Source organism: Balaenoptera ricei, chromosome X (assembly GCF_028023285.1).
Source record: "Balaenoptera ricei isolate mBalRic1 chromosome X, mBalRic1.hap2, whole genome shotgun sequence".
Taxonomy (NCBI): Eukaryota; Metazoa; Chordata; class Mammalia; order Artiodactyla; family Balaenopteridae; genus Balaenoptera; species Balaenoptera ricei.
In genome coordinates, this window is record NC_082660.1 from 60,649,635 (window position 1) to 60,669,982 (window position 20,348).

The window sequence follows — 20,348 nt, forward strand, 5'->3', positions numbered from 1 at the left end:
GATTGGAAGAATCAATATTGAGAAATGACTATACTACCCAAAGCAATCTCCAGATTCAATGCAATCCCTAACAAATTATCAATGCCATTTTTTACAGAACTAGAACAAAAAATCTTAAAATTTGTATGGAGACACAAAAGACCCCAAATAGCCAAAGCAAGCTTTAGGGAAAAAAACGGAGGTGGAGGAATCAGGCTCCCTGACCTCAGACTATACTACAAAGCTACAGTAATAAAGACAAGATGGTACTGGCACACACATAGAAATATAGATCAATGGAACAGGATAGAAAGCGTAGAGATAAACCCACGCACCTATGGTCAATTAATCTATGACAAAGGTGGCAAGTATATACAATGGAGAAAAGACAGTTTCTTCAATAACTGTTGCTGGGAAAATGGACAGCTACATGGAAAAGAATTAAGTCAGAACACTCCCCAACACCATAAACAAAAATAAACTCAAAATGGATTAAAGACCTAAATATAAGACCGGACACTTTAAAACTCATAGAGGAAAACATAGAAAGAACACTGTTGGACATAAATCACAGCAAGATCTTTTTTGACCCACCTCCTGGAGTAATGGAAATAAAAACAAATATAAACAAATGGGACCTAATGAAACTTAAAAGCTTTTGCACAGCAAAGGAAACTATAAACAAGGCAAAAAGACAACCTTCAGAATGGGAGATAATATTTGCAAATGAATCAACAGACAAAGGATTAATCTCCAAAATATATAAACAGCTCATGCAGCTCAATATTAAAGAAACATACAACCCAATCAAAAAATGGATAGGAGATCTAAATAGACATTTGTCCAAAGAAAACATACTGATGGCCAAGAGGCACGTGAAAAGCTGCTCAACATCACTAATTATTAGAGAAATGCAAATCAAAATTACAATGAGGTATCACCTCACACCAGTTAGAATAGGCATCATCAGAAAATATATAAACAACGAATGCTGGAGAGGGTGTGAAGAAAAGGGAACCCTCTTGCATTGTTGGTGGGAAAGTAAATTGATACAGCCCCTATGGAGAACAGTATGGAGGTTCCTTAAAAATCTAAATATAGAATTACCATATGACCCAGCAATTCCACTACTGGGCATATACCCCGAGAAAACCACAATTCAAAAACACACATGTTCATTGTTCATTGCAGCACTATTTACAATAGCCAGGTCATGGAAGCAACCTAAATGCCCATTGACAGACGAATGGATAAAGAAGTTGTGGTAAATATATACAATGGAATATTACTCAGCCGCAAATAGGAACGAAACTGGGTCATTTGTAGAGACGTGGATGGAGCTAGAGACTGTCATACAGAGTGAAGCAATTCAGAAAGAGAAAAACAAATATCGTACATTAACACATATATATGGAATCTAGAAAAATGGTACAGATGAACTGCACTGCAAGGCAGAAATAGAGACACAGATGTAGAGAACAAACGTATGGAAACCAAGGGGGGAATGTGGGGGGATGAATTGGGAGATTGGGATTGACATATATACACTAACATGTATGAAATAGCTAATAAGAACCTGCTGTATAAAAAAAATTTTTTTAAATGGTGCATTTTGAAAAAACAAATAGAAACATTCATATGATCCATCAATATCACTTCAGGAATGTATCTTAAGGAGATGATTAGACAAGTTTGGAAATCTGTATGTAAAAGGATGTTCACTACAATGTTTTTTTATGATAGTAAAAAAAAAAAGACAGAAAAAACCTAAATGACCAACAATTGAGAAATGCATTAATGGGTTATGGCACAGCTATTTAATGGAATATTATATTGTATGTAGCCACTTTAAAAAAAAAAGACTAATAGGAATTTCACCTTTCTGAGGCTCAGTTTCTTCATTGGGATAGTGAATAATATACATCCTACCTCACAGGTTTACTGTAAGAATTAAGGAAGACTGAATATGTAAAATCCCCAGCCCAGGCATGGGACATAGGAATTACATAACAGAAATTTTTTCCTTTCCCTTAGATGACATGAAGTCAACCACTGAAGCATATTCTTACTTTCATTTTTCCTATTCTCACCGGGAATGAAAGAAAACCAGATGTAAGGGTTTTCCCATCATCTGTCCTTCTTCATCCCCTTAATCAGTGTTATGTTAACAACTGTCATGTCACTTAACAAGTAGCTAATTATTTTCATACCACACTTGTGATTTTAAAGGCTCTTTTTTCCTTCAATTATACATTTTCCCAATTAAGTATTTAATGATGAACTGAGTGGAATCCAGAATTGCTGGCCTATCCAGAGAACTCACTTTGCTTGAATGCCAGTTACTCACATAATGCCATGTCAACCTGACTGATGATACCAGGCAATGGAAAGCACATCCACTAGTCTGCTCTTTCTTCTCATAACTTGCTACTTTCATAGCCTCATCCAAAATGCTTGTCAAGGTATTCCATATGATAACCACTGTGCAGTGTGTTCTTAGTCCTAAAAGGGCCAGATGCTTGGTCAAGAATCTACATTTAGTTCTGGTAGGCTGTCTTGGTCACATGTTACATACATATTGGAGCTCACAAGATAGGCCTACACCTAGATGTAAAGAATAAACTTAACAATTATTCATACCCCTTCATGAGATACTGGGGAATCAGAGAGATCCATGGGAATCTGACATTATCTGGTACAATGCTGTCCTGTCCAATACAGTAGCCACTAGCCACATGTGACTCACTGAGCATTTGAAATGTGACTAGCATGACTGAGAAACTGAGTTGTTAATTTTATTTTCTTTATATAGCTTGTGTCTACCATATTGGACAGCATAGATCTAGACAGAATAGTTTAATGGAAAGAATGTGGGATTTGAAGCTAAATAGATCCTCAGGTTTAAATCTTGTCAACTGTTAATTCCTAACTATATAGCTATAACTTTGATCATGTTCTTTATCTTGTTCAAACCTCAGTTGCATGATTTGTAAAATGCGGTTAATATCAGAACCTCACAGGGTTGTTGTGATTAGAGAATGAATGTAAAACACCTAGCCCGGGGCTCATCACATGATAAGTCAGCTTTAAATAATAGCTATTTATCAAGCTCCCCATTTTCCATATGGAGAAACTGAAGCTCCAAAAGAAGTGTCTTGTCCACAGTTACAGAGCTAGTTGGAAGCACAGTCAGGAGCCAAATCTAGATTGTCTCACTTTTTTTGATAATGAGTTTTCCTATAGAGACGAATCCTCCTCACCCCTGAAGAGTGAAGGGTGGTAGCCCAAACAACTACTCAACTGCTATAAAAAATATCTTATACATGTAGAGAAAATGTACCTTTGTGAAGCCTATTTGTTCCTTCCGGAAATTTTCCAGGGGTTTGATCAGCAAATCACCAGCATTGTGTACCTAGAGAAAAAGAAAGAACACGCAAAATAACTTGTAGATTAGCAAGGTTCAGATTCAACATTCATCGTTACTAGGGTATTTCCTTGTAATACACCATCCTGCAAAATGTTAACTAGTTTGCTGGTTTGTTGGGTTTTGTTACTGTTTTTCCCATATTGGTCTTTTAAAAACAAATGCTTTGACGATTACCTTAAGTGAATACCATGGGAGACAGCACAGGGGAGCATTTTTCTCAAGGACAAGAGCCCTTCCTGTGGGGGAGAAGATGAGAGTGTGGGTTCTCCAGTCATAGAAACCGGGGTTCAAATTCCAGCTGTGCCACTTAAAGTAATTTGCCACTCCAAACCTTTGTCAAATAGGATCATCACAGCACCTATCTTGTAGACAAATTACCTAGCACAGAGAAAACACTCATTGTGGAAACGGAAGGAGTCAGAGAAACCACCCGATCTCTTGAATTCTAAGATTCATATTTTAACATTTCTGAAATCACCATGCATCATAGATTGTCAGTGTTTTCCCTTCTTAGCAGCACATAAAATAATGACTCATCTAACAATCAATGACATCTTGGATTTAATGAGGGAATTACTCCCTAACCCTGGAGCAGTTGAGTAACTGACCTAGCTTTATGCAAACTGGTTTATGAAGAAATGTTAAAGTGAACATTTCGCTTAAATTAACAAGGGTTTCAAAAAATCTTCTGGGTCCTTGCTACTCAAAATATGGCCCACTAACCAGCAGCAGCAGCATCACCTGGGATCTTGTTAGAAATGCAGAATCTCAGCCTCCACCCCAGACCTATCAAATAAGAATCCTTATTTTAACAAGGGCCCTAGGTAATTTGTGTGTACACTCAAGTTTTAAAAGCACTGTTCTAGCTTTTTGTTTAATTTGTTTTAAGTTGGAGTTATTGGTATAATTAGACATTTGGATTCATTTCCTTAACTACTCACCAAAACTTTATTCTGTCATTAAACATATAATGGCAAATTGGGATTAAGTTGATGCTTTCAAATCTTTCAATGTTTATGATGTATCTGGGACTATAACTGTACATGGAAATCAAAATCTGTGAAAATCAGAGATAATATTAATACCAAAGTTGGAGAGGTGTGGAATCAAGTTTTAATTTGAAAAAATAAACTTTTTCTCCTAAAAAAATAATCAAATGCTGTGAGAGGAAATGAAAGAAGAAACATTAGGGGCATTTCTCTGTAACTTTACTGGTAGTCTGATCTGAGTTTTTAATCGATAAATATCCAGGGTCATGCCCAGAAACAGACACAGGAAGCCTGAAGTATATGTGGAAAAGAGAAGAGAAAGGGAATGGAAAATACATGAAAAGTCCAATTGCACCAAGAGCAAATCATTTCATGGGAGGCAAATGAGTTAGCAGGAATAGCATCAGGAAAAATTCCAGTATAAATTGTTTCCAGCCCTGCCCTGGTGTGTCATAAAACCAGAACATTTCCCTCAGAACTAGGAGTGTATTACAGCATCACAGAGAATACTGGACCAGGCCTTCTAACAACCTAACTGTAAGTTCAGAACCTGACAGGAACAGCCTGTCCAGGTACTAAAAATACTGGCATTAATATGGTGTTGGAAAAATAAAAATATCATATCCAAATTGAACCCCTTGCACAGTGGACAGGTAGAGATATACAAAGCTTTGTCTTCATGTAAACCTCTTGGGAGATTTCATCTATCCAACGCAACAAGTGGGGTTTGTTTCTTCAGAGGTGCAAATTAGCTGCACTTTAATTTGGATCCATTACAAGACAAGAAAATGAGGGACTGGCTTCGTTATCAGATGAGACAAAGTGTCAGTAAGACAAGATATGTCTTTATAACAAAAATAGAATAGAGAGTAGAAAGCCAGTTTTGACCAGTTCTGTATTCTCCAGAGTAAGAAGCAATTTTTAAACTACCAACAAAAAGCAACACAAATTGAGGCATTAATACATATTGTATCCAAGTCCTACAGGCACTTTGGACCACTTATTTTCTATCCAGGTATGATTCAACGTTCAACTAAATGGGCAAACTCTCATCCAATCAAAGCTCCATGATGTCAAAAATAGACACCAGTGACTATCCTTGATTGAAAACAATAATTATCTTACTAAAAGTACCAGCCTGTCTCCTTTGCCCAATACACTCTACATTTCCATGGATTGTGAATTATGTGATATCAACTTTGTGTACCCACCTGGAAATAAAGTAAGTTATTGGTGTCATAGATTACATACAGGGAATACTTTTTCTTCTTTACTATTGTGGAAGTTTTAAAACATGACCACAAATTCTATGATACTCCTCACATTGAGAAGGAAGGTCTCCATCCCCTCTACCTTGAATATGAGTGGGTTTGTTACTGCTTTGAACAAACACAGTACAGCAGAAGGGATACTACATGACATCCCAGGCTAGGTCATAAAAGGCCAGTAACTTCCACCTGGTTCCCTTGGAACACTCCCCATGAGCCCTGAGCCACAATGTAAAAAGTTGGACTACCCTGGGACTACCAAGCTAGAGAGGCCAAATGTAGACATTCTCGTCAAAAGACCCACTGAGCCCAGCCTTCCAGTCATCTCACTAAGGTGCCAGATATGTGAGTGAAGCTATTTTGGACTCTCCATATCACCCCACCTCCAAGGTGAATACCACCACATAGAGCAGAAGAATCTCTGAGCTGACCCCTGCATGAATTCCTGACCCACAAAACCATGAGATAAAATTAAATAGTTTTAGTTTAAGTCACCACGTTTTGGAATAGGGTGTTATGTAGCAATAGATAATTAGAAAAACTATTTCCAGTTTCACAAAGATAACACAAAAGTAGCCAATTGGGAAACATTGAGGAAGTTTGTGTTTGAATAAGAAGTGAACATGCCACTTCTAAAGAGAGTAATATGTGTCAAGCCTCTGTATGGATATTCAGGTGAGCCCTTGCATATGCAGGCACCCCAAGGATGGTACAGGTGCCAGTTTTTCATGTTCCGCGGGGGATTTTCTTGCATAAGTAAGTGTGCCAGTAACTTCTCACAGTGTTCATAAGGCTACTATTTTTACGTTTGGCCCTGTCCCAGTCTAGAAAAGTAGTACATGGTTCACTTAAATTGGAGTCGAGAGTTTTCCTTAATCGCATTGGCAATACTGCTCCCTGTCTCCTACAACACAAATAGATACTCTGAATCTTTTCCTCTCTTTAACATTCATTGGTTATTATACTAATTTCTGCCAGAACATAGAGCTAGAAATGTAGGGAAATGTCACACTGAGGATTGGCTCTTCTTTCTTTCCCATTCAGCTTTACCTTTAAACTCCTTAGAAATATAATAATTACTCAGAAAAGCCCTTTTAAGTAAACTTGGCCTTTATTCCCTTTCTGATCACTGCATTCATTTTGTGAGCTCTCTAGGACAAAAGCTCCTGCCTACTATATCACAGTAGAAGCCCCAGCATAAGTGACATTCTAAACACATTAGTGAGTTTATCTAAAATCTGGTTCTGAATGAATAAAACCAAACTAGATAGGCCACTTACTAAAATAGAGATGGCATTCAATCCAGTAGTGAAGAATTGCTCAGGAATCTTTGATGGTTAACCAATTACCAAAAGAAGGCATTGAGGGTACACTGTTTTAGGTCATTCTTGGCAATCCTCAAAGAAAGACCTTACCATTGCCAACAGAGTCCCCTTCAGAGTTAGAAAGGCATCTAGGCAAGTCTCCTATCGTTAATCATACAGAAAGTCTGTTATACAGACTTTTAAGGGTCACTTTCAGAGGTACTACAACCTCCCCCACTGTACTTTTTAAGAAATAAAAGCGGGGATGCTACTCTTCATTTATTCCCTCCATAGTTTCCTCAACAATTTAAAATTCATTTATGAGAATGACTAGACATCTGCAGTTGTCACATGCTAGGGCTATGAACTTCCTTCATGTTCTACTAAAGCTTCTTTGGGCCCCTTTTTATAGAAATGATAAAAAGCTGTTTAACATCTACCATATTGAGGTACAGGAGTCCTTCTACCACAGTTCCAGGAAATGAGAGAGGTGCAGTCAAGCAACGATTCCTGGCATGTTGTAAAAGCCCTTCATTGAGCCTAACCTACACAGCATTCCTGTAATTAAATGGGAAATGGGGCGCCAATACTCAAGACATGACTGAAGAATTGAGAGAACAAAAGGGCACAACATAATTAAAGAGAGAAGAAAATGAGTCAGTCCTGTGGAAAACAGCCAGCAAGTATGGTGAGAAAAACATCTCAAAAGGTGAATCCTTCTTCAATATTTTAGAGTTTTGTAATTGGGTAAATAAAAGAGATCAAGAAACAACTAGGGCTGAAGAGTTGTACAGCTGACATTTCTAGTGGTATCTGAATGAAATAGGGGTGAATGCCTTTGAGATCAACATTGGTAGCAGTCCACAAACTCTTATGATAGAAGAAAATATTTAGTAGAGTGTGGATTAGCTAGTGGGGCATCTAACAGGCTCTGGGAAAACTACCCATATTGGCCTCTCTTAACTATCATTAGAAGCAAATCTCTTAAATGAAGAAAATTCCCAACTCAAATTTCCACAAGCCAAATCTTGGGGGCAACAAAAGATAACTAGAAACATTTATATAATCAGTGCTTTTTGCTATTATAAAACCCTACCATATTCATTTTATCATTTGGAGTACTTACAACAAACTTGGAAGGTGGGAATTTTTTCTCATTCTACATATAAAGGAAGAGAGACTAGAAGAAATAAAGTGATTAGTGTGAAGTCACAAATAAGTTAGTGGCACAGCCACTATTAGCACCTAAAGATCTAATTTCCCAGATTTAAGGGCCCTGCCTTCAATCCTAACTCTCTAGGAGCTGAGATGAAATGGTAGCAGTATTCTGAGAAGCCAGTACCACCCTGTTGAAAAGGATGAGTGATTACAGATTAAAGAACTCTTGCTATTGGAATAAATGGGTTTAACAAAACTGAGCTGCCAATACAAAGTCATCCAACGAGAGAAAGGGAAGATAGACCACTTTGTTGTCCTTGTTTCCACTTGACCCACATGCTCCTAATAAAAATAAATATTGACCAACATAGGTACTTCTACATTTAAGTCTCAGCTCTGGTGTGTGGCCAAGGACCTTCATTTTTAACAATTTCCCAGGTGAAACTGGTGGTACAGGTCTAGGGACCACACAAAAAGATTATTTATTCAACTGTTAAAATAGAGTTCACAAAAAAATATAAATACTTAAGAATAAATCTAACAAAATATCTATAAGATCATTATGAGGAAACTATAAAACTCTGATGAAAGAAATCAAAGAAGGTCTAAATAAATGGAGAGATAACCCATATTCATGAATAGTAAGACTTAATATTTTTAAGATGTCAGTTTGTCCCATCTATAGATTCAATGCAATTCCAATCAAAATTCAAGCAATTTGTTTTGTGGATATTGATAAACAGGTTCTGAAGTTCATAACCTACTTCAACACTTACTACAAAGTTACAGTAATCAAGATAGTGTGGTATTGGCCCTTAACATTTTCCACAGAACTAGAACAAATAATCCTAAAGTTTATATGGACCCACAAAAGACCCAGAATTGCCAAAGCAATCCTGAGGAAAAAGAACAAAGCTGGAGGTATAAACCATCCAGACTTCAGACAACATTACAAACCTACAGTAATCAAAGCACCATGGTATTGGCACAAAAGCAGATATATAGATCAATGGAAAAGAACAGAGAGCCCAGAAATAAATCCACAGACATATGGTCAATTAATCTATGACAAAGGATGCAAGAATATACAATGGAGAAAATACAGTCTCTTCAACAAGTGGTGTTGGGAAAACTGGACAGCTATGTAAATCAATTAAATTAGAACACTCCCTGACACCATATACAAAAATAAACACAAAGTGGTTTAAAGACCTAAATATAAGACATGGCACCATAAAATTTCCAGATGAGAACATAGGCAAAACATTCTCGGACATGAATCATAGCCATATTTTCGTAGATCAATCTCCCAAAGCAAAAGAAAGAAAAGCAAAAATAAACAAATGGGATCTAATGAAACGTAAAAGTTTTTGCACAGCAAAGGAAACCATTGGCAAAATGAAAAGACAACCTACGGAATAGCAGAAAATATTTGCAAACAATGTGACCAACAAGGAGTTAACATCCAAATTATACAAACAGCTCATACAACTTAATACAAAAAAAAAAAAAAATTAAAAACTGAAGAAAAGACCTAAATAGACATTTCTCCAAAGACATACAGATGGCCAATAGTCACAAGAAGAGATGCTCAACATCACAAATTATTAGAGAAATGCAAATCAAAACCACAATGAGGTATCACCTCACACTGGTCAGAATGGCCATCATTAAAAAGTCTACAAATAATAAATGCTGGAGAGGATGTGGAGAAAAGGGAACACTCACACACTGTTGGTGGGAATGTAAATTGGTGCAGTCACCATGGAAAACAGTATGGAGGTTCCTTAAAAAACTAAAAATAGAGCTACCATAAGATCCAGCAATCACACTCCTGTGCATATATCCAGACAAAAATTAAGACTTTAATTTGAAAAGATACATGCACCCCAAGGTTCACAGAAGCACTATTTACAATAGCCAAGACATGAAAACAACCCAAGTGCACATCAACAGATGATGAAGATGTGATACATATATATATATATATATATACACACATATCAATATATATACACACACATATATTTATATATAAACATACACATAATGGAATATTAATCAGCCATAAAAAAGAATGCAATATTGTCATTTGCAGCAACAGGGATGGAACTAGAGATTATCATACTAAGTGAATTAAGTCAGACAGAGAAAGACAAATATCATATGATATCACTTACATGTGGAAGCTAAAAAATAAGACAAATGAATCTATATACAAAATAGAAACAGACTCACAGACATAGAAAATAAACTTACAGTTACCAAAGGGGAATGGGAGTGGAGGAGGGATAAATTAGGAATATAGGATTAACAGATACAAGCTACTATATATACAATAGATAAGCAACAAGGATTTATTGTATAGCACAGGGAGCTATATGCAGCATCTTGTAATACCTGATAATGGAAAATAATTTGAATATATATATATATATATATATATATATACATGAATCACTTTACTGTTACACCTGAAACTAACACAATATTTAAATCAACTATACTTCAATAATTTTTTTAAATTTTGTAAAAAAAAGTTCTGTGATATTGCTGAACAAATAGACAAACAGATCAATGGAACAGAATAGAGAGCCCAGATATAGATCCACACAAATATAGTCCATTGGTCTTTGCCAAAGAAGCAAAGGTAACTCAATGGAAAAAGGACAGCCTTTTCAGAAACGGTGATGAAAAAAAAAAAAAAAAAAAGAATCCAGAGACAATCCTTACACTTTCTCAAAAATTAGCTCAAAAGGGGTCATAGACCTAAAGGTATAACATAGAATTATAAAAATCCTAGAAGATAACTTACGAGAAAATCTAAATGACCTTTGGTTTGGTGCTGATTTTTTTAGATACAACCCCAAAAGCACGATCTATGAAAGAAATGATAATCTGGACTTCATTAAAATTTAAAACTTCTGCTCCACAAAAGACATTGTTAAGAAAATGAAAAGATAAGCCACAGACTGGAAGATTCTTTGCAAAGCACATTTCTTTCTTTTTTCTTTCTTTCTTTATTTATTTTTTAATCAGTCATCAATTTTATACATGTCAGTGTATACATGTCAATACCAATCGCCCAATTCAGCACACCACCATCCCCACCCCACTGCAGTTTTTCCCCCTTGGTGTCCATAAGTTTGTTCTCTACATCTGTGTCTCAACTTCTGCCCTGCAGCCCAGTTCATCTGGACCATTTTTCTAGGTTCCATATACATGCGTTAATATACGATATTTGTTTTTCTCTTTCTGACTTACTTCACTCTGTATGACAGTCTCTAGATCCATCCACGTCTCAACAAATGACTCAATTTCATTCCTTTTTATGGCTGAGTAATATTCCATTGTATATATGTACCACAACTTCTTTATCCATTCGTCTGTTGATGGGCATTTACGTTGCTTCCATGACCTGGCTATTGTAAATAGTGCTGCAATGAACATTCGGGTGCATGTGTCTTTTTGAATTATGGTTTTCTCTGGGTATATGCCCAGTAGTGGGACTGCTGGGTCATATGGTAATTCTATTTTTAGTTTTTTGAGGAACCTCCATATTGCTCTCCATAGTGGCTGTATCAATTTACATTCCCACCAACAGTGCAAGACGGTTCCCTTTTCTCTGCACCCTCTCCAGCATTTGTTGTTTGTAGATTTTCTGATGATGCCCATCCTAACTTGTGTGAGGTGATACCTCATTGTACTTTTGATTTGCATTTCTCTAACAATTAGTGATGTTGAGCATCTTTTCATGTGCTTCGTGGCCGTCTGTATGTCTTCTTTGGAGAAATGTCTATTTAGGTCTTCTGCCCATTTTTGGACTGGGTTGTTTCTTTAATATTGAGCTGAATGAGCTGTTTATATATTTTGGAGATTAACCCTTTGTCCGTTGATTCTTTTGCAAATATTTTCTCCCATTCTGAGGGTTGCCTTTTCATCTTGTTTATGGTTTCCTTTGCTGTGCAAAACCTTTGACGTTTCATTAGGTCCCATTTGTTTATTTTTGATTTTATTTCCATTACTCTAGGAAGTGGATCAAAAAAGACCTTGTTGTGATTTATGTCAAAGAGTGTTCTTCCTATGTTTTCCTCTAAGAGTTTATAGTGTCCAGTCTTACATTTAGGTCTCTAATCCATTTTGAGTTTATTTTTGTGTATGGTGTTAGGGAGTATTCTAATTTCATTCTTTTACATGTAGCTGTCCAGTTTTCCCAGCACCAGTTATTGAAGAGACTGTCTTTTCTCCATTGTATATCTTTGTCTCCTCTGTCATAGATTAGTTGACCATAGATGCGTGGGTTTATCTCTGGGCTTTCTATCCTGTTCCATTGATCTATGTTTCTGTTTTTGTGCCAATACCATATTGTCTTGATTACTGTACCTTTGTATTATAGTCTGAAGTCAGGGAGTCTGATTCCTCCAGCTCCGTTTTTTTCCCTCAGACTGCTTTGGCTATGCGGGGTCTTTTGTGTCTCCATACAAATTTTAAGATGATTTGTTCTAGTTCCGTAAAAAATGCCATTGGTAATTTGATAGGGATTGCATTGAATCTGTAGATTGCTTTGGGTAGTATAGTCATTTTCACAATATTGATTCTTCCAATCCAAGAACATGGTATATCTCTCCATCTGTTGGTATCATCTTTCATTTCTTTCATCAGTGTCTTATAGTTATCTGCATCCAGGTCTTTTGTCTCCCTAGGTAGGTTTATTCCTAGGTATTTTATTCTTTTTGTTGCAATGGTAAATGGGAGTGTTACCATAATTTCTCTTTCAGATTTTTCATCATTAGTGTATGGGAATGCAAGAGATTTCTGTGCATTAATTTTGTATCCTGCAACTTTACCATATTCATTAATTAGCTCTAGTACTTTTCTGGTGGCAGTTTTAGGATTCTCTATGTATAGTATCATATCATCTGCAAACAGTGACAGTTTTACTTCTTCTTTTCCAATTTGTATTCCTTTTCTTTCTTTATCTTCTCTGATTGCCGTGGCTAGGACTTCCAGAACTATGCTGAATAATAGTGGTGAGAGTGGACATCCTTGTCTTGTTCCTGATCTTAGAGGAAATGCTTTCAGTTTTTCACCATTGAGAATGATGTTTGCTGTGGGTTTGTCATATATGGCCTTTATTATGTTGAGGTAGGTTCCCTCTATGCCCACTTTCTGGAGAGTTTTTATCATAAATGGGTGTTCAATTTGGTCAAAAGCTTTTTCTGCATCTATTGAGATGATCATATGGTTTTTATTCTTCAATTTGTTAATATGGTGTATCACATTGATTGATTTGCATATATTGAAGAATCCTTGCATCCCTGGGATAAATCCCACTTGATCGTGGTGTATGATCCTTTTTATGTGTTGTTGGATTCTGTTTGCTAGTATTTTGTTGAGCATTTTGGCATCTATATTCATCAGTGATATTGGTCTGTAATTTTCTTTTTTTGTAGTGTCTTTGTCTGGTTTTGGTATCAGGGTGATGGTGGCCTCATAGAATGAGTTTGGGACTGTTCCTTCCTCTGCAATTTTTTGGAAGAGTTTGAGAAGGATGGGTGTCAGCTCTTCTCTAAATGTTTGATAGAATTCACCTGTGAAGCCGTCTGGTCCTGGACTTTTGTTTGTTGGAAGATTTTTAATCACAGTTTCAATTTCATTACTTGTGATTGGTCTGTTCATATTTTCTGTTTCTTCCTGGTTCAGTCTTGGAAGGTTATATCTTTCTAAGAATTTGTCCATTTCTTCCAGGTTGTCCATTTTATTGGCATAGAGTTGCTTGTAGTAGTCTCTTAGGATGCTTTGTATTTCTGCGGTGTCTGTTGTAACTTCTTTTTCATTTCTGATTTTATTGATTTGAGTCCTCTCCCTCTTTTTCTTGATGAGTCTGGCTAATGGCTTATCAATTTTGTTTATCTTCTCAAAGAACTAGCTTTTAGTTTTATTGATCTTTGCCACTGTTTTCTTTGTTTCTATTTCATTTATTTCCGCTCTGATCTTTATGATTTCTTTCCTTCTGCTAACTTTGGGTTTTGTTTGTTCTTCTTTCTCTAGTTTCTTTAGGTGTAAAGTTAGATTGTTTACTTGAGATTTTTCTTGTTTCTTTAGGTAGGCTTGTCTAACTATAAACTTCCCTCTTAGAACTGCTTTTGCTGCATCCCATAGGTTTTGGGTCGCCGTGTTTTCATTGTCATTTGTCTCTAGGTATTTTTTGATTTCCTCTTTGATTTCTTCAGTTATCTCTTGGTTATTTAGTAACGTGTTGTTTAGCCTCCATGTGTTTGTGTTTTTTACGTTTTTTTCCCTGTAATTCATTTCTAATCTCATAGCGTTGTGGTCAGAAAAGATGTTTGATATGATTTCAATTTTCTTAAATTTACTGAGGCTTGATTTGTGACCCAAGATGTGATCTAATCTGGAGAATGTTCCGTGCGCACTTCAGAAGAACGTGTAATCTGCTGTTTTTGGATGGAATGTCCTATAAATATCAATTAAATCTATCTGGTCTATTGTGTCATTTAAAGCTTCTGTTTCCTTATTTATTTTCATTTTGGATGATCTGTCCATTGGTGTAAGTGAGGTGTTAAAGTCCCCCACTATTGTTGTGTTACTGTCGATTTCCTCTTTTATAGCTGTTAGCAGTTATCTTATGTATTGAGGTGCTCCTATGTTGGGTGCATATATATTTTTAATTGTTATATCTTCTTCTTGGATTGATCCCTTGATCATTATGTAGTGTCCTTCTTGTCTCTTGTAACATTCTTTATTTTAAAGTCTATTTTATCTGATATGAGTATAGCTACTCCAGCTTTCTTTTGATTTCCATTTGCATGGAATATCTTTTTCCATCCCCTCACTTTCAGTCTGTATGTGTCCCTAGGTCTAAAGTGGGTCTCTTGTACACAGCATATATATGGGTCTTGTTTTTGTATCTATTCAGCAAGCCTGTGTCTTTTGGTTGGAGCATTTAATCCATTCACGTTTAAGGTAATTATCGATATGTATGTTCGTATGACCATTTTCTTAATTGTTTTGGGTTTGTTTTTGTAGGTCCTTTTCTTCTCTTGTGTTTCCCACTTAGAGAAGTTCCTTTAGCATTTGTTGTAGAGCTGGTTTGGTGGTGCTGAATTCTCTTAGCTTTTGCTTGTCTGTAAAGCTTTTGATTTCTCCATCAAATCTAAATGAGATCCTTGCTGGGTAGAGTAATCTTGGTTGTAGGTTCTTCCCTTTCATCACTTTAAGTATATCATGCCACTCCCTTCTGGCTTGTAGAGTTTCTGCTGAGAAATCAGCTGTTAACCTTATGGGAGTTCCCTTGCATGTTATTTGTCATTTTTCCCTTGCTGCTTTCAATAATTTTTCTTTGTCTTTAATTTTTGCCACTTTGATTACTATGTGTCTCGGCGTGTTTCTCCTTGGGTTTATCCTGTATGGGACTCTCTGTGCTTCCTGGACTTCGGTGACTATTTCCTTTCCCATGATAGGGAAGTTTTCGACTATATTCTCTTCAAATATTTTCTCTGGTCCTTTTTCTCTCTCTTCTCCTTCTGGGACCCCTATAATGCGAATGTTGTTGCGTTTAATGTTGTCCCAGAGGTCTCTTAGGCTGTCTTCATTTCTTTTCATTCTTTTTTCTTTAGTCTGTTCCGCAGCAGTGAATTCCACCATTCTGTCTTCCATGTCACTTATCCGTTCTTCTGCCTCAGTAATTCTGCTATTGATTCCTTCTAGTGTAGTTTTCATTTCAGTTATTGTATTGGTCATCTCCGTTTGTTTGTTCTTTAATTCTTCTAGGTCTTTGCTAATCATTTCTTGCATCTTCTCAGTCTTTGCCTCCGTTCTTATTCCGAGGTCCTGGATCATCTTCACTATCATTATTCTGCATTCTCTTTCTGGAAGGTTGCCTATCTCCACTTCATTTATTTTTTTCTGGGGTTTTTTCTTGTTCCTTCATCTGGTATATAGCCCTCTGCCTTTTCATCTTGTCTATCTTTCTGTAAATGTGGTTTTTGTTCCACAGGCTGCAGGATTGTAGTTTTCTTGCTGCTGCTGTCTGCCCTCTGGTGGTTGAGGCTATCTAAGAGGCTTGATGGGAGGCTCTGGTGCTGGGTAGAGCTGACTGTTGCTTTGGCCGCAAAGCAGATTTCTGATAAAGGACTGGCATCCAAGATATACAAAGAAATCTTAAAACTGAACAATAAGAAAACAAACAAACCAATTAAAAACTAGGCAAAAGACCTGAACAGACACCTCACCAAAGATGATCTACAGGTGGCAAATAAGCATATGGAAAGATGTTCCAAATCAAATGTCATCAGGAAAACACAAATTACAACAGCAAAGATATACCATTACACATACATATTAAATTGGGTAAAATCCAAAACACAGCCAACATCAAATGCTGGTGAGCATGTGGAGCAACAATAACTCTCATTCAAGGCTGGTGAGAATGCAAAATGGCAGTCACTTTGGAAGACAGTTTGGCAGTTTCTTACAAATCTAGAAATATCACACAATCTAGCAATTGGATTCCTTGGAAATTAATCAAAAGAGTTGAAAATTTACATCCACACAAAAATCTGCACACAAATGTGTATGGTAGGTTTTTCATAATTGCCAAAACTTGGGAGTAACCAAGATATCCTTCAATAGGTGTAGGGATGAACAAACCGTGGTACATCCATATGATGGAATATATATTATAATATATGCGTATATATTATTCAATGGCAAAATGAAATGAGCTATCAAGCCATGAAAAGACATAGAGGTACTTTAAATGCATATTGCTAAGTCAAAGGAGCCAATCTGAAAAGGCTATATACTGTATGACTCCAACTGTATGATATTCTAGAAGAGGCAAAACACAGTAAAAAGATCAGTGTTTGCCAGGGGTTTGGATGTCAGAGAAGGAAGGGGGAATCACAGGGGATTTTTAGGGCCATGAAAATATTCTTTATGATGAACCTTTGAAGGTGAATATATGTCATTAAGCATTTGTCAAAACCCATAAAATATTCAATAAAGAGTGAACCCTAATGTAACTATGTACTTAATAATATTGCGTTGATGTTGGTTCATTAACTGAAACAAATGTACCACACATGCAAGATAATAATAGAGGAAACTGTATGGGGAGGGGTGGGGGAAGAAAGGGAGTACAGTTTACCCTTGAACAGTGCAAAGGTCAAGGGCACTGACCCCCCCCACACACTGTGCAGTGAAAAGTCTGCATATAACTTTACAGTCAGTCTTTCAGTATCTGAGGTTCCACAACAATAGATTCAACTGAACTCAGATCATGTAGTACTGTAGTATTCGTTGAAAAGGACCCACATATAAGTGGACACACACAGATCAAACCTGTGTTGTTCAAAGGGCAACTGTATATGAAATCTCTCTGCACTTTCCACTCAATTTTTCTGTAAAACGAACACTGCTCTAAATATTAAAGTCTATTAATATTAATAAATTAGACTTTAAATGTAAGGAAAAACGTTTTCACATAGATTTAAATAAAGCAACCATATATCAAATATAAAGCTCACATTATTAATTCTAAAAGCACATAAACACATAAATAAATAGATAATTTGTTTAAGAACACTAAAGACCACAATTTTTGTCAACATGTTCAACAGTCGAATTTAATGTCCTATGAAATCTTATCTCACTGAAATGAATAGACTAATTTCCCTCTACCTAATGCTAAACTCTCAGGATGGGAACTTGAGATAGAATAATCAGATCGATTCCCTGTCTTTACAGTACCCAGGTAATGATGAGACAGAAACTGAAACAACATAGTGTCACTCCAACCAATGAGGACAAGAAAAATTCCCAAGATCAGAGACGATCTTGGTTCTAGGCCCAGTGTTAATGACCTACCATCATCATCCTCTCGTTTTCTACTTCGTTGAGCAATTCGGCAAATTCCTTGAAGGATTCGGCTGAAATGACAGAATAAAAGATAAACCAAATTAATCATGGTACTTAATAGGCAAGTGGGCAGAAATCTATGGGACAGGAGGTAGAGATCAGTGCCCCAAGACGATGTGGGCACTAGAGGAAGGTGTCAAATCTAAGGACAACAGAAGAAGGAGTTCAGTACCTGCTGCATATTTATTTCCTTTTTCTTCTTTTGTTTTTGTTCTTGTTTTTGTTTTGCTAATGCTCCTACCCCAATTTTTTTCCTCCAGTTGTACTGAGATATAATCAACATATAACACTGTATAAGTTTAAGGTGACTTTGGAAAATGCTAAAAAAAAAATAAATGAGCATAAGATTTTTAAAAAGTTAAACATAGAGTTACCACATGATTCAGCAATTCCATGCCTAGGTATATTCCTTAAAGAACTGAAAACATATCCACACAAACAATTATATACAAATGTTGTTGACTGCATTATTCGTAACAGCCAGTAAATGGAAAGAATGAAAGTGTTCTTCAATCGCTGAATGGTTAAACAGTTGTGATACAGCTATACAATAGAACAATGTGTGGCAATGAAAAGAAACAAAGGATTGATACTCAGTACAACACAGAATAACTTTGAAAACATTATGCTCAGTGAAAGAAGCCAGTCACAAAAAGCCACATATTGTATGATTTTGTTTAAATGAAATGTCTAGACTAGGCAAATCCAGAGAGACAAGAAGTAAATCAGTGGTTCACTGAATGTAGGGGGAAGGTGGGAATGGGGATTGATGCTAATGGGTTTGTGGTTTCTTTTGGGGGTGTGAAAATGATCTGGAATTGTATTGTAGCAATGCTTGCACAACTCTGTGAATATACTAAAAGCCACTGAGTTGCACACTTTTAAATGGTGCATTTTATGTGTAAATAATGTCTCAATTTATAAAATAATGTAATCATTTAGCCAAAGCTCACTGAGAGGCATCCTTAGTATTGTTGAATTTTGAATTTTTTTTCCTCATGAATAATGAAGCCTGATTCATTTTAAAACCCTAGATTCCGGTAGTAGCAGCTCCTCCCATCTCTGTTTGATCATCTATTCAGATGTTATTTAGTAACTTATTCTTTGGTTACCTCCACCTGGAGGTGTGGGCAGTGTGAGAGTGGCAAGACCTTAGCTCTGGCAGCAAGATGTATCTGAATTTGAAACCTAGTTCTGCCATTTATTTTCTGTGTGACCTTGAACACGTTGCTTAGCCTCTTCTGAGCCTTAGTTTTCTCCTATTCAAATTAGGGATAATTACATGTTCCTAACAAATTTATTGTGAGGATTAAACCCTGAGTCAAAAGGCTTGACACAATTATATTTCACGAAGTCAAACTTTTCCTTTAAATGTTCCTATATTATATGCACTTGTGACATTTCCTTTAGAGGCAAACTGATCTTCCCCAGAAAAGTGCCAGAATAACAAAAATATACCTCTGACTCCTTTTGTAGCATAAAGTATTTAGAGACAGGAGATCAGTGAATATTTTCATCTTTTCCTATTTACTCTTTCTGATTAGGGTATTTTTCTTCTTTATGCTGAGTTTGAGCTTTTAATTTGCCGTGTTTGCAACAGTGACTTTCCTGAGTGTGTGCAGCAACTTAATCCTCAGAAGAAAGAAATGCCATTGTCTGATGCCCTGTATTGATCGTGAACTTAGCTTCCTTGGTACTAGGAATGCTGGATTAGTTGTCTAGCTCTCTTAGGAAGAAAAACCTATTTTTGATTTAAAATATTAATATGAATGCATTTGTTTTTCTAGGCTTTCAATATCTTCTCTTTAATTCATATACCATTTGAGAATATACTTCCTATTTGTGGTAAAATGTTAGGGACTTCAAAATAGTAGTTATTAGAGTTTGAAGGGATACAAAAGAATATTTAGCTTATCTATATATGTATAAATTGAAGGCCAAGGAGGAAGAAGTGACTTGTCCAGTCACCTTTCCAGTAAGTGGCAGAACTGACACTAGAAGAACAGAAATTTGCGATGGGGGAGAAGGGATAATGTTTATTATCTACTATGTGTTGGCACTCTACATTTACCTTCTTAAAGATTTAGTCCTTACAACAACACTCTCAGGTATATCATCATGCCTACCTGACAAGTTAGGCAACTGAAGCCCAAAGGGGTCAAGTCACTCATCAAATATCACATAGCAGGAGGATGATAGAATGAGGCTAAAAATCCGGGTCTTTCTCTCTCTAAAAGTCATATTCCTTATATTTCTCTATCCTGTCCCCTAAACTAGAATCCTC

The 20,348-nt window shown here is 36.3% G+C and overlaps 1 protein-coding gene across 4 annotated transcripts in view; it reads right to left on the reverse strand.

Moving 5' to 3' along the window:
* The window catches only part of OPHN1 (oligophrenin 1), a 599,884-nt gene that overhangs the window by 354,584 nt on the left and 224,952 nt on the right, over nucleotides 1-20,348 (reverse strand). For all 4 annotated transcript variants that reach the window (XM_059910821.1, XM_059910818.1, XM_059910820.1 and 1 more), the window contains 2 exons: nucleotides 18,014-18,075; nucleotides 3,320-3,391 (listed from right to left, as the gene is read on the reverse strand). In XM_059910821.1, the coding sequence (XP_059766804.1) occupies nucleotides 3,320-3,391; nucleotides 18,014-18,075 (134 nt within the window). The remainder of the gene's footprint in view (nucleotides 1-3,319; nucleotides 3,392-18,013; nucleotides 18,076-20,348) is intronic.